The sequence below is a fragment of the Hyperolius riggenbachi genome, chromosome 3, assembly GCF_040937935.1.
Source record: "Hyperolius riggenbachi isolate aHypRig1 chromosome 3, aHypRig1.pri, whole genome shotgun sequence".
NCBI classification, from domain to species: Eukaryota; Metazoa; Chordata; class Amphibia; order Anura; family Hyperoliidae; genus Hyperolius; species Hyperolius riggenbachi.
Window position 1 is genome coordinate 416261269 of NC_090648.1, and position 15807 is coordinate 416277075.

General features: G+C 38.3%; 2 protein-coding genes across 8 annotated transcripts in view; one reads left to right on the forward strand and one right to left on the reverse strand.

The window, feature by feature from the left end:
• Positions 1–15807, forward strand: part of ARHGAP26 (Rho GTPase activating protein 26) — a 1021369-nt gene that overhangs the window by 944659 nt on the left and 60903 nt on the right. The window lies entirely within an intron of this gene.
• Positions 3406–15807, reverse strand: part of NR3C1 (nuclear receptor subfamily 3 group C member 1) — a 237102-nt gene continuing 224700 nt past the window's right edge. For all 3 annotated transcript variants that reach the window (XM_068277495.1, XM_068277493.1, XM_068277494.1), the window contains exons 8-9: positions 13263–13420; positions 3406–5894 (exon numbers count right to left, since the gene is read on the reverse strand). In XM_068277495.1, coding sequence (XP_068133596.1) covers positions 5742–5894; positions 13263–13420 — 311 coding nt within the window. In that variant the 3' untranslated portion in view covers positions 3406–5741. The remainder of the gene's footprint in view (positions 5895–13262; positions 13421–15807) is intronic.

Consider the following 15807-nt stretch of genomic DNA (forward strand, 5'->3'; position numbering starts at 1 on the left):
GACGCATCCGAAGTTTAGATAGATACATTTAAGCAAAACAAAAATGTAGCAAGTGAGGAATGTTACACACTCTTTGGCTGTCCTCCAACTCCTGCACAGTCAGAGAGAGTGAGTCACATTCCACAGTTGTTACATTTTGTTTTGCTTAAATGTATCTATCTAAACTTCGGATGCGTCTGCAGCTCTCTCCACAAACTTTAAAGCTCTGTGTGTAACCCTTCCAATGCTGGTCTAGTAAAAATTAAAAAAAAATGCTGGTTGCATATAATATGCTGTAAATAATGTTTTAGAGTAAAGTTGAAATGCAGGGTTATATTCCGCTTTAACACATTTCCCGCAGTTTCTATGACATTCTAACAAGGGCTAGGAAAAATACCACCAGGCATGTTAATTTTAGGGTTTGTTTATTTAAACACTTTTTCCACCCCTCTTTCCTAAAGGCAATACAAGGTGAAGATTATACTGTTTTTTTTTTTTTTTTTAACACGAGACTAGATGTTATGATGGAATTTAGTCTAGACACTTATAAAAAAAAAAAAAAGCCCTTATTCGACATGTCAAATGATTTACACAAGGTAAACTGAACATTAAAAGTTCACACTATATGACTAAGACAGAAAAATAACATCAAATAGTATTAGGGGTGTAGCAACCGCCAATTCTGCTACTATAGGGGCTCCGGAACAGCTGGGGGCACAATGTACCTCTCCCTGTTGCAGCCAGTCATTTGTACTTACTATGTTGGATGCACTGGGCGTCTCATTAAAATGTTCCTACAATGCCAGGCAATTTATAATCACACCTCTGCTTACTGTCAAGCTACACAAGGGCATACTAAATAATATTCTGGACTTATAATCATTATGTATTGCATATAATCCATATACAAAGCTTAAGTAGTGCAAAGTGTTTTTATCTTCGGTATCACCAGTTATTTCTAATTTGATAGCTATGGTTGTGCCTCAAATCATTTATTTTGATTTATAACAGTTTTAAAGATAAAACTGCTAAAATAAAGGAGGCTGCACAATGCCTTTTCCTGGACTAAGCGAGCATTATATACTTCTATTATTTTGGCAATTAATATGGTTAGTGGGATTTGGAAGGTGAATTTTACCACCATTAGATATCGCCAGCATTTAACAAAGTCAAACTATTTCAGTGAGCAGCTGGCAAAATTCATTAACCTCCCTAGCGGTATGGACAGAAATGTCCGTTCAAAAAAACATGCTGTGAACAGTATAAACATGCATACACATCAATACTCTCCTGCACTGTATACTAGACCCTTGCTTGACACATTTTGGCAAGTTACAGGAAAAAAAAAGTTTTAAAAATAAATTTTATCACTGGTTACACAAAAATCCTGGGGAAATTGAACGCTGGGAAGGTTAATGACTCGTCCCTGGCTCACTTTAGACTATACATACAATTTATAACATTTTATGCTTTAACAGTAATAACCTAATAAATCTCAGTAAATCATGAGTCTTCATCTTGCTAGCTTCCCTCCTCTCTCAGCTATTTGCAACCATGCTTCCTCGGCTCAGGTCAAATGGAGGTCACACTACCCCACCCCTAATGGGCCACGCCTTCTTGACTCACAAACTACCATAACTTCGTCTCTAGTTGGTTACATCAGGTGAAGCAGTTTATACCTATGAACGTAAACTGACTGTAAATACGCAAATAACTTTTTTCTCCCCAAAAATTAATAAAAATAAAAATCCACACAGCATGGCTGGGTAGTATTATTAAATGTAATGTATTTTAAAGGCAACCCTGAACTATACATATATTTCTTTGCAGTACATTTGGTATTTACTTAACAAGAAAAAGCTGGTTAGGTAGAGGGGCATGACTTTAAACAAAATCAACTTACTTTAGGTAGCAAATTAGTTTTCTAGAGACCTTCACATTCCTGAATAACAGTGCTGGTAAAGTACAACTCCAACTATTCTTGGCTGTAGTAGCTAGGGACATGAGTAAATGTGCAATCTTACACCCCTCCTACATGTTTGCTCAAGCCACATAAAGTACTCTGGTAGAGTAGATCAGTTAAAAGTATTCTCTATCAGTGGTGCTTTCTTGTTTTTAGATTTTTTTTCAATGGGGAAATGCAAAGGAAAAAAACCCACAAAGGATATCAATATGCATAGGCATCACTCTTCAAAAAGCATGAGGACAAGGGACATTCTTATTGCAAGAAGGCCAAAAGCATGTGGGCTTCTAGATATAACAAAATTAGTTTATTTGTGTCTTCTAATCACAAGCCTGGACACTAGGCTCTTAAGGGGGAGGGGCATGCATTAAATGTATACATGTTCTGACGGAATAAAGAAAATTCTTATGCTTTAACTCTCTCTAAGCTTTTAAAGAGGCCCACCTACCTCATTACACATGTTTAGGGTTGAGAAAAAAAATCAGTGTTCCTTCTACACTGTAGATTAAAACCCATTGCTCTGCTTATTCATTCTCTCTTTGCTATCTGGAAACAGCTCAAAGTGACAAACACAGTGAGCCATGGATTCTCTTAAAGTGTTAGCTGACAGAAAGCTTCCCCTCAACTTGTCCTGGGAATCCCACTTCTCTAATCTCTCCTGATTGTTCATCTCAACTCTCTACACCCCATAAAACCCCAGCTATTGGATAGCTGCTGAGGCTTCATAGAGAACATACAAACCTTCTCTCTGTGCTCTGGAATGATTTGAATCTGGTGATGTCACAGTCATTATAAGCAAGCATACATGTTTAAAGAGGACATGTATTTTCATTATTACCTGTCTGTTGGTGATTTCCTGCAGTACAGCTACTCTATGGGCCCACTACCACTTATGTCGGCATCTTTCTCTGAGGCGGATGCTGTCACTTGTGCTGATGCAAGCCCTTGATTTATTTAAGAAAAGGTAACATTTCTTGTGGGAAAGGGGTAACAGCTACTGATTTGGATAAAGTTCAATGCTGGGTTAAAGTTCCTTTTCACACAGTTCTGATGTTAAGTTTAATTGTCTTCGATAGGGAAAAGAAATCTGATTAACCAAGGACGAGGACATTCACAGATGAGCTTAATAGTGCAGAATTATGTAGAACTGTATACATAATTCTCTAATCCATTTGCACCCAAACATAAATTATTGGATTTATTTGGAGTTATTATTTGACTGAAATTTCACAACATACAACACTCCAGAAACAGCTTTAAGGCATTAAAGATTGCAACAAAAAACCCACATACGGTACATTCTAAGAAAAAAAAAAAGCTTGCAACTTTAACACTAATAAAAACCAAATTATGCACTACAGGGATATGGACATTACAATGTGCTAGGCCATTTACATCACATTTACTTAAAGTAACTGCGTACCGCAAATGTGATGTTAAAATAACACACAAAAAGGAAGAAAAAAAAAACTAACCACATTTTATTGGAAACCAAGCAGGCCATTCTACCTCCAAAAATATTGGGAAAAAAATAATGTTGCAGTTTGAATTACAATAATAGTGGAAACATGTTGTACCTGATTCTATATTTTAATACTGCCTTTAAATATGCATATAGGTCACACTATAGTATTGAAATACTCTAATACTGTCTGCCAGGATATTCACAATTACATGTGGGAGAAACCCTCTCAACAACTTCAAGACACAATTCCACTTCAGACCCAGGAGGTAGAGCAGTGGGAGGTGTTGGGGCTACACGAAACAAATCCTGAGAAATTCCATAGAGATACTTTCCAAAAGATTTTGAAAGTATGAACTACACTTGTACTTAAAAATGTGTTGTATTCTTTGACAAAAATATTAGGAATATTTTATTTTTCACAGACTGAATCACTCCATGAAACTGTAAAAAGTTGAAAAGTTTGCTTCTAAAAACAAATATGAAAACTTCCATGTATTAAAACTGTAAAAAGTTGTAAAATGTGAAGGTTTAACTATGCAAGAACACGTGTCCTTGGACTTTCACTGAGATTTGTGTAGACAAAATGAAACACTCTTCATTCCACTCAACACCTTTACGGGTTGAGAGAGATTCTGTAGAGAGTTCAGCTTATTCTGATAAAGCCCAGGCCATAGTGGAATAATCTGACTAAAATAATATCCTGTTCTAAGACACAGAAAAGGGAAAACATAGTAAAAATATACCTATAGTCCAGTTTTTATCGTGAGGAAGTAAGGGAAATAAAAATCCCACAAACTAACCAGCTTTGTCAAAATGTGAAAAACAAACATATATGGAGAGAATGTATTCATCAACTGTAAAAACAAAACAAAACAAAACTATTTTTGACACAAGCTAGCAGATCCATTTGAACATTTTCTTTAAAATTACCCAAGTGCTGAAGCCTTACCACAACAATAACTTTTCTTATACATTTTATAAAGCATTTAATGACATTACTGATTGTTATTTCAAGCTGCAGTAGCCCTTTCATTTTATGTCCAAATGTCTGAATATGCCAATATGGCATACAATCTTAAAAAGTATAAATATAAAGTTAGATTAAACTAGCTATACACAGTAAAGAAGCTTGACAAAGTTCATTTTCCATGTCAAACTTTTTTTTAATTGAGACCCTGCGGTAAAGTGGCTTTGTAGTGACCCTGATAAAGTAAAAAATATTTTTTTCGATCTGGAAAAAAAAATCTCAAAATGAATGGCTATTAAAATCAGTTTGTTTATTTTTTTTAAAATAATTTTTACATTTTACTAATAAAAAAAACACATAGGCAAGCTATGAAATGGCTACAGCAGCTTCTATCATTGCATCTCTGAGCAGATTATGGCACACGTGAAACTGGTACAAGGGAAACATTTTTTTTTCTTTTAGCAAATAAACTTCTCTATTTATAAAACTGCCCTACATTTGGAGTCAAATGTAACTGGGCTCAGACTGGCAGCAAGCCTGTTTTTTTTTTTATTAATTCAAGATGTCAGAAACGTTTTAAAACCAGAGGGCAGAAGAGATTTGTCCATGTGTAGCATAAGAACAGGTACATCATAAAGAAGAAAGTACCTTATCATCCAGAGGTTTGGCCATGTAGCTTTACAATATGTGTGGGTAAGCACACAAAAGTGCTAAGTAGACATTTTAGCAACATGGTTACAGCGGTTAAGGAAAAAAGAAGACATTATAAGTATTAAGATGCCTTTCACTTGTGTTAGGAAAGCTGTGAGCTGCCCCAGTCTTAAAAAAGGACCAGATCTGTACAATAGGAAAAAACAGGATTTAAGGGGGGAAAATAAAAAGAAAGAGTCAGTTTGTAAAAACTGAGAGAAACTGCTAGATTCAAACAGTAGCTTAAAAAAAAGGCACAACTTCCCTTTTTCTGTATACACTTGTAAACTTTCAGCAGGTTCCATACATCAATCAAATTCTTGTTTTCCCAATCAAAAAGGAAAAAAAAGCTATACAAGTGACAGGAAAAAGAAAAACAAAATCTATCCAAAGCAAAAACTGCTACTAGAATGTTCACAATGCAGACTCTTGTTTAATTATCTTCTTCTTCCCATTTCAGTCATAGGAGTGAAATGATGAATTTTCCATAGTCCAAATCTTGGCCCTCTGTAAACCACATAAACTGTAGTGCATAATTACATTAGGTACACCGTTGCAAGGACAATTACCACGTCTGATTTATCTGTTTTAATACAGTAAAAGCTATAATTTGACTGATTCCTTCCTTAAGGCAACTTTTTATGTGTATATATTTATATATAATTTTAGTAAGGCAGTCACTTTTGATGAAATAAAAGTTTTCTGATATTTCCAGATGAGTATTTTGGTATCTGATTGCTGATAATTTCGGACAACATTTCCGGAAATTCAACACTCAACGATTTGTCCGTGAAGGAATAGAAGCAAAAAGCTAGGAGATTTTCAACCACCTAAAAGAGAAAAATGTAAATAATGATATAATGGATGACCCAAGAGGTTGGAAACCCATAAACATTTCTTAAATGATTTATCAGTACAGTATTTATTGTGAACAAATTTTGGCATTTAAAAACCAGGAAATTACTGGAATCATTTTGCATGGGGTGCAAACACAATCAAGAGGCCCTTGAAGAAGGGCGATGGGGAGTGCCACAAGTGTCAAATACAGCGGTACAAAGTCCCAGTGGGACAGCTTGTTAGCTCCCTGTCGTGTCTGAACTTCCTCCAAAACGTGTTACAACTTTCTAGTTTACCCTACAATACATCCACAGCTTTGTAGTACTTGCTTACCATTAACGAGAGACACTGTAACATTAAGGGGTTCTCATAGGCCACACTGTCACTCACCTGGCAATTGCTCCATCGTGATTTCGTCCTTAGGCTGCAGTTCCAGAAAAGAAAAACTTCCCCAGCTCCACCTCCACCAAACTTTTGTCCAATCACTAAGAGGGAAGTAGGGCTGGGAAGGTTAATGTTCTAAGAGCTGCTACTTAGCAGAGAGGAAGCCTCATGGAAATGACAGCTGGATTAGTAACAGAAAGGCCCTATTAGCATATTCAGATAGTTACTTTTTCATCTCGGATCCGCTTTAAAAAGGGCTATTACCAGTAACTTGTCTATATATCTTATCTAAAAGTTTAGATAGTTTACACAGCAAATCTAGTTGCAAACAGCTTCAAAAGTGTATGATTATTTATTGCTGTGATACAATGAGGGCAGCCATGTTCTGTTTGTCACACTACACTGAGGCAAGCTGATAGCATCTCCAGCCCTCAGCCTGTGGAAAATTTCACTCCCCCTCCCATCTGCCTCTGAAATCTCTGGCTAGTAACCTCCTCCCCCTCTTGCCCAGACCGAGTTCCCATAAGCCCTTGCTAACTGGGACTGAGTGCCAAGGCTCTCTGAAAAGCTGTGGGCGAGGCTTGTTTAGTTTATAGGGAATTAGAGTATTAAAACAAAACAAAAAAAGTATTAAGCTTGAGGAATGCCCTATAAACTATATGAAAGGAATACAATTATGCAATGAGTAAAGGTTTATCTCGGATCCACTTTAAAGTAGAGTGGCCATGGCATGAATAAAATGCCTACTTGCACCCTGGAAAGATCTTCCCCTGTTCCAAATCATTAGATCTTGAAGGACAACTGAAGTGAGAATAATATGGAGGCTGCCGAGTCTATTTCCTTTTAAACAATACCAGTTGCCTGCCAGCCCAGCTGATCTATTTGACTGCATTAGTGTCTCAGTAACACCAGAAACAAGCATGCAGCTAATCTTTTCAGATCTGACAATGATGTCAGAAACACCTGATCAGCTGCATGCTTGTTCAGGATCTATGGCTAAAAGTATTAGAGGCAGAGGACCAGCAGGACAGCCAGGAAACTGTTATTTCTTAAAAGGAATTAAATATGGCAGCCTCCAAATCCCTCTTGCTTCAGTTGTCCTTTAAGCACTCACTTTTATTAGAATAAGACATATCAATAGTACATTAGTCATTCATGTTATATCTTAATGTTACAGACTTCTCCAACTTTCTAATACTTGAAAATAACATCCAAACTAAGCTTGCTGGAAACCATGGTAGCTATAATTAAAATGTTATACAGGTCTTCCCACAATTTCCATCTCTTTGTGACCATTCAGCCCAAATAAGGTAGTAAAATGTAAAGGCTCTTAATGTTTCTAGATTAACTACGATGCGCCTTTCAACAGACAGAGAAAATGTGCATGTCTGCAGGAATGCCAGGTATGCCCTAACTTTTTTCTATATACACAAAAAACTCCTGCTCACTGGTTTCTGCCAGGAAGCTATAATGAATTTTAAGATAACATTGTACATAATTTATTTGGAGAGAATTTAGTTTCAGTTAATGACAAAAAAAAAATAGACTTTATACACAATGCAATATACAGGAAGATATTAACATTTTATATGTTAAGTGAATTGGCCATAGTATTCCACAATAAATATCTAACATTTCAGAGAAATTAGTTTTCCTCTGACACATGCGGGGCTTGCACAATAATCACCCCATTGGCTTTGAACCTATTTTGTTACATTACTGTAATTTTTATGTTTCTTAATCTTATTTTATGTGATGGATCTGCCCCAAATTGTCTAAGATGGTGAAGTAAAAAGTAAAAAATATTTATAAAAAGACCTGGTGCAACCACTTAGTGTCACTAATTACATAACTTTTGAAGGTAAGTCCATCTGTATCTAAGTGTCACATGATCAGTACATGGTAAGTATACATACACAGAAAGATCCCAGAATCTTCAACACCACTAAAGCAAGAGGCACCACACCATAAAGACCAAAGAGCTCTCCAAACAAGTCAGGGACAAAGTTGTTGAGAGCTACAAGTCAGTGGTGAGTTACAAAAAAAACAAAACAAAAAAAAAAACCCCATAGCTCTGAATACCCGCTGGAGCACCTTCAAGATGGCACTTGGCAACCCACCAAAACTCACAGACTGGGCATGGAGGGCATTAATCAAAGAGGCAGCACAGAAACCAAAGGTCCCCTGGAGGAGTTGCATAGTTCCACACCAGAGACCGGAGTATCTGTCTATTTAACCACAATAATCGGTGTACACCATTGAGCTAGGATGGCTTTATGAAAGAGTGGCCAGAAAAAAAAATGCCATCACTTAGGGTTAAGAATAATAAGGCATGTTTTGAATCTACCAGAAGGCATGTGGGCGACTCTGCAAATGTATGGAGGAAGGTGCTCTGGTCAGATGAGAGAACTTTTTGACCACCAAGGAAAATGCTATGTCTGGCGAAAAGCCAGCAAATCCCAGCACCACAAGAACACCATTACCATAGTGAAAAATGGTGATGGCAGCATCATACTGTGGGGATGTTTTTCAGCAGCACGGACTGGGAAACTGGTCCAAGTCGAGGGAAAAATGGATGGTGCTAAATACAGGTATATTCTTGAGCAAAACCTGTGTCAGTGTGCCAGTAATCTGAGACTGGAACAGAGGGCTCATCTTCCAGCAGGACAATGACCAAAGCATACTGCCAATATAACACTCAGGTGATTTAAGGGGAAACATTTAAATGTGTTGGAATGGCCTAGTCAAACTAGACCTCAATGCAACAGACAATCAGACTTAAAGAGGAACTGCCACGGAAATCTTAAAATTTAAAACACATACAAATAAGAAGTGCATTTCTTTCAGAGGAAAATGAGCCATACATTACTTTTCTCCTATGTTGCTGTCACTTACAGTAGGTAGTAGAAATCTGATAGAACCGACAGGTTTTGGGTTAGTCCATATCTTCATTGGGGATTCTCAGCATGGCCTTTATTCTTTATAAAGACATTCCCTGAAAAAGATTTACACAAAGATGCTGGCGAGCCTCCCTGCTTGCTGCACACTTTTTTGGCAGTTGGACGGAGCAAGTGCCATTCACTAAATGCTTTCAAATATAAAGAAAACCCTGAGAACCCCTCGTGTGAAGATGGGCTAGCTCAAAACCTGTGAGTAATGTCAGATTTCTACTACTTACTGTAAGTGACAGCAATATAGGAAAAAGTTAATGTATGGCTCATTTTACTCTGGAAGAAAAGCACTTCTTATTTGTATATGTTTACATGTATTTTACATTTTAAGATTTTCGCCACAGAGGTCCTCTAAAGATTGCTGTTCACAAGCAAAAACCATGAAGAAGCTGGAGCAGTTTTGCTTTGACTAATGGGCTAAAATCCTGGTGACAAGATGTGGCAAGCGACATTATGCAAAAGTGACTTGCTGCTTGAAAAAGTGGCACCACAAAATACTGAATTTAGGGGTGGGCCGTCAAACTCTCAAACAATCCATTTTAATCCCAGGTTGTGAGACACCAAAACATCAAAAAAATGCCAAGGGTGGTGAATACTTTTGCAAGGCACTGTAATTTTGAATTGCCTGTATTCTATTTCTGCTTTATTAGTAGAAATGCATAGAGCATTAACCTTTAAACCATGTGATTTCCAATTGCATCGGTCTCCTGCCTGCAGTTCACCAATACAATCTTTTGTGCTGCACAGACAAAGAAATTATTGTCTAGTGCCTCTAAATACCACTATTGTTTAACAATCTCTAACCTACAACTACAGCAGGTTTGACCACATTAAACATATTTCATAGATTTCTGTGGATTACTGTCCTTTCTATATTATCTCTACATTTCTTAAACCCAATTGGTTAGCCACTCTAAAATTAAAGAAACCAGTTCTAACAGTCCTAGATTCAATTGTTAATCTCTTTACAAAAGGCGCTTTGCAAGATAAATGTTAAAATTAAAAGGCAACACATTAAAATAAAATAATAATAAAAGGCAAATTGTTACACATTCTGCAAAGATAAAGTGAGGAATAGAAAAATAATAATTTGGTGCCAATCAAGATGCAAATGGTATTTGTTTCAATAAAGTCATAAGATGAAAGACAGTGGTGATTGGATTGCTAAAATAGGCACTTAACCACTTAAGCCTATCTGGACGAACATTTTCGTCCAGATAGGCTGAGCTTTCTCCCGTTAGCCCAGTGATCAATGAATGGGATTATAGCTCCCATTCATTGATCGAAGCCCCCCGCAGAAAAAACGACAGCCTCCAATCAGAGGCTGCGGTTTACGGAGTTAAAAAAAGTTTCCCGTCCTCATTCATGTTCCTGGAAGCGTGATCGTGCGGTTCCAGGACTTTTTGACTGCGCCCATCTTGTGGCCAAATAGTAAAAGTACACCCATATCCATTTTTATTAAATAAATACAATATTTTACATTTAAAATTAGCTTTTACATTTAAAATTTACTTCCCACACCAAAAATTACCCAAATAAAATTTTTAATAAAATAAAAAAAAAAATTACAATTAAAAAACAAAAAACCATATCGTAAATAGTTACCTAAGGGTCTGAACTTTTTAAATATGCATGTCAAAGGAGTATATTAAGATAATTTGTTACATTATGGGCTCGTAAATAGTGATGGACGCAAATTGAAAAAATGCACCTTTATTTCCAAATAAAATATTAGCGCCATAAATTGCGATAGGGACATAATTTAAATGGTGTAATAAGCGGGACAAATGGGCAAATAAAATACATGGGTACAGTAGCATGTATTTATTTCAAACTACAATGGCCAAAAACGGAGTAATAATGATTTTTTTTCCATTTCTTTCTTAATATTCCTGTTAAAATGGATTTAGAATCAAATAATTCTTAGCAAAATGTGCCACCCAAAGAAAGCCTAATTGGTGGTGGAAAAAACAATATATAGATCAATTAATTGTGATGAGTAGTGATAACCTTATTGGCAAATGAATGGCAGGTGAAAGGTTCTCAGATGAAAAAAATAAAAAACCCTGTGGGCTAAAGTGGTTAAAGGATACCCAAAGTGACATGTGACATGATGAGATAGACATGCGTATGTACAGTGCCTAGCACACAAATAACTGTGCTGTGTTCCTTTTTTTTTTCTTTCTCTGTCTGAAATCGTTAAATATCAGGTATGTAAGTGGCTGATTCAGTCCTGACTCAGAATGGAAGTGACTATAGTGTGACCCTCACTGATAAAAAATTCCAACTATAAAACACTTTCCTAGCAGAAAATGGCTTCTGAGAGCAAGAAAGAGATAAAAAGGGGAATTTCTTATCAGTGAGGGTCACACTGTAGTCATTTCCTGTCTGAGTCAGGACTGAGTTAGTCACTTACATACCTGATAGGCCTGAACGATTTTAGGAAAAGATTGAAATGCATGATTTCTGTCAGAAATTGCGATCTCGATTCGATTCATGATTTTTTTTTCAAAATCAAGCTTCAGCATGTGCCTCATCCAGACTTCCTCTGTGCAAAGGAGGCAGGCAGAGCTGTGATAAATCCTAAGCCCAAACTCAAATAGACAGGGGGCCAAAATTAAGAAAAAATAGACCAATTCGAGGGGGTGGGGAGCTATCATGATCTGTCCCTTGATTCTCCATGCGGCACGTATTACTATGCAGGGGGGGGGGGGGGGGAATTAAAAGTCAAGTCACAGTGGTGGTGGGGTCAGTTAATGTTAGGCATGGGATAGGTAGCATAAAGGTAAGCTGGGGGGGGGGGGGGGGGGTTGCACTGATACACATGCACACACTTACCGTAATTCTCCATCTCCCACTCAGCACTCATAGATACACACACACAGATACACACACACACACACACAGATACACACACACACACACACACACAGATACACACACACACACACACACACACACACACACACACACACACATTTATGCAGCACTCATTTATACACACAGATGATAGTACACATTGATATGCACACAAACACACTTCTCCTGCACTCACTGATACACAGACAGTCACACACTTCAGTCTTGCTTACACAATCTCCCCCACGCTGTGCAGATCCACATGCTCTCTTCTCCTGTACTTCCGCAATGACAACTTCTGGAAGGGGGAGGAGGAAGGGAATTCCTTCTCTGCTCCCTGCTTGCATGGGAACTGCCTAAATAAGGGGGGAGAAAAAGTCAGACCAGAGATAAGCTAAATAGCCGTCATCTCTCCCGGTGGTCTGCAGAGCTGCTGATTGTTAATCAGTGGAGGAAATTAGTGTTTGCCACCTAGCGAGAGTCAAAGTCAGCGAGAATGAGAGCCTGAGCCTGCCGCTGGGCTGATGACATAGGAGGAAGAGGAGGAGGGGGACAGAAGGAAAGATAAGCTGCCGCGGGGAGCCGCTGCTATTTTACACAGAGCTGCGCACAGCGGGAGGGTGCAGGCCCGGCAGAATATCGTAAAAAATCAACACTGTGGCGATCACGGAATCGTCATTTCCATGATCGCCATTTCGATATTAAAACGATAAATCGTTCAGGCCTAATACCTGATATTTAACTATTTCAGGCAGAGAAAAAAAAAAAAAAGGAACACAGCATAGTTAGTGGTGTGCTAGGCACTGTACATACCCATGTCTATCTCATCATGTCACATGTCACTTCAGGTATCCTTTAATATTTAATTCATACTCCACAATGAGAGACACAAAATTCATCTAAAATCGTCCACACTGACAAAGGTCAAACAATATGAAAAGTGTAATATGAATAAGTACTACCTTGGGAAAGGTATACTCCAAAAATACAGAAATAATGTGTGGAAGATAAAAAGAAATGTGTATGTCTAAGTCATATTTTAAAATAGGAGAGCCAATACTGAAGTTAATTACATTGTGCCGTATAAAGAAACCATATTAAGTAAGTCCATGAATAGGTTAACACATGCACTGACGTTTTATTTTCTTTCATGGTACAACGACTTACCTCATGCATTGTATCCAGAAGCTTTGTCAGTTGGTAAAATCGCTGCCAGTTTTGACTGGAGTTTCCTTCTCTCTTTACTATGGCTTTTCCAAGCTCTTTAATATAGGTCATTCGAATTTCCTCAAAAAGTGTGTGGCTTGTCAAGCCATCCTTAGGAACTATCAATTCATACAAAAGAACATAGAAATTTAGTCTTCTGAAACAGTACTAGCTACCACAAGTTCCACTTGTACTGCCAAAACTGTACTGGCCTGTCAACACCTGGACCCCAGAAGGAGCTAGTGTGCTTGAATGACCGCCCTTTATAGACACATCCCCAGCGCCATTGCACACTGGATCATGTGAATCCTCTGTGTCCACAGGAGCTCCATACTATCACCAAATTAGCACTGCGGCATTGGTGCCAGGCCGCCATCTTCCTCTTCTTTATATTCAGCAATAGATATGCCTCCAACCTCTAAATGGATAACTGCAAAAGGGGTGTGTCCTCTGTGAAGGAGCTGAGCAACCGCATGCTGGAAGCATGTCAGCTGCATGCCAGCTTCCATAGCTGTCCAGTTAGAGGCTGGATGAATGTAGGAGGATTTCTGCCCATGAGCACTGTAACTGATTTAATTGTTTATAATTAAAGGACTACTATCGCGAACATTTTAAAAACATTGAAAACACAAGTAAACATATACAGTACAAATAAGAAGTATGTTTCTTACAGTGTAAAATGAGCAATACATTACTTTTCTCCTATGTCGCTGGCATTTACAGGAGGTAGAAATATGACAGAACCAAAAGGTTTTCAACTAGCCCATCTCTTCATGGGGGAGTCTCAGCATTTTCTTTATTCTTTTTAAAGACTCTCCCTGAAAATTATTTATACAAAAATGCTGGCCAGCCTCCTGGCTCACTACACACCTTTTTGGCAGTTGGACGGAGCAACTGACATTTGCTAAGTGCTTTTGAAAATAAAGAAAACCTTAAGAACCCCCCCCCCCCCCCCATGAGGATGGGCTTGTCCAAAACCTGTCGGCTCTGTCAGATTTCTACTACCTACTGTAAGTGACAGCAACATAGGAAGAAAGTAATTTATGGCTCATGTTACTCTGGAAGAAACATACTTATTTGTATGAGTTTTCATGTATTTAAAAGTTTACGATTTTTGCAATAGTGGTCCTTTAAGCTCCAGGGAGAGGGTGGGACAGGTGACACAGTGTTTTCTTCAACTCTTGACGTGTACTAGTGTGCAATGATACAGGGGAAGTGCTTACTAGTCTGCGGGGCAAGCAGACTAGTGGGTCACCTCAAGAAAACCTTAGAAAGTATCTTGTGATGTAACACCAAGATGTTAGATGTTTTACAGACCAAGGACTATTTTGGCAAGACCTGACTATACTGCTAACATGTTTCATATATTCTACAATCCTTACCTAAACACACTACAACCACAGTATATAGTTTAACATTGAAAACCTCCTTCTCCCAATTGATGCATTTAAAACCTGGCATGGAATCCTAATGCAAAGGAATGTATAATGCATGGGCTACAATGGTCCTAACTTCGTGAAAAGCAGGGGAAAGGGGGGGGGGGGTCAATAGTGCCACAACAGAGAGGATGCATACATAAGAATGTGTACATTTAAATAAAAAAAAAAAGAAAGTTAACCTCCCAACAATCATGCCCTGATGTGTATATACACGAGGACAAACAATTTGATCCTCCTATGTGCAGCATGAGTATTTATTTGGAAAATGTTACTTTTCCGATACCTTGATCTGTAAATTTAGACAAATCATCCTGATAAAGATACATTACACAGGTTACCGCTAAGCAAAGAGCAGCCCCTATAACGCTTTAACTGCAATGGACAGATGGCACACACCACATACTAGTGGAATAGTTATCCCTCCCATTGGGGGAGGCACATATCGCTATTGTATTGGGTTGCTAAGCAACCATCCGCTCTGTATAATAACATCACAAAAGAGCGTACATATCTCCTCATAGAAAGCCAGTCGGCTCTATTCACATTCAATTATGGAAACAATAATGTGGAACAATTAAGCATCACACCTAAACTACTCATCCTCAATCTATAGCAAGGTAAAAAAACACAACCTATATTCAGCATTCTGTACTAAATGCATTTCAGTTACAAGTGCTGATGTGTTTTATTGCATGAACCTGAGAAACAGAGTGAGTGTCACATTCACAGGGCCGGATTAACCCACTAAGCACCTCAAGCAGCTGCTTGGGGCCCCATCGGCACATAAGCAGGGCCCTTCACATTCCTCCTTCTCCCTATTGGCAAGCAAGAAATTACACTCACAATCAGCAGCCGCAGAAAAGTTCACCTGCAGCCACCCACTTTCCTATGCAAAGACACAGCCTGTCACTGTTGAGAGCGGGGCTAAGGGCTCTTTCACATCAGACAACGCGAACAGGAGCCGTTCTCCTGCATGCGTTGTCTGCCTGCGGCGTGTCGTCGGGTATCTGCGGTGCGACGCAATCAGCGGCGGTAGCTGGTAATTAAACCCGACGGAAACCGTCAGC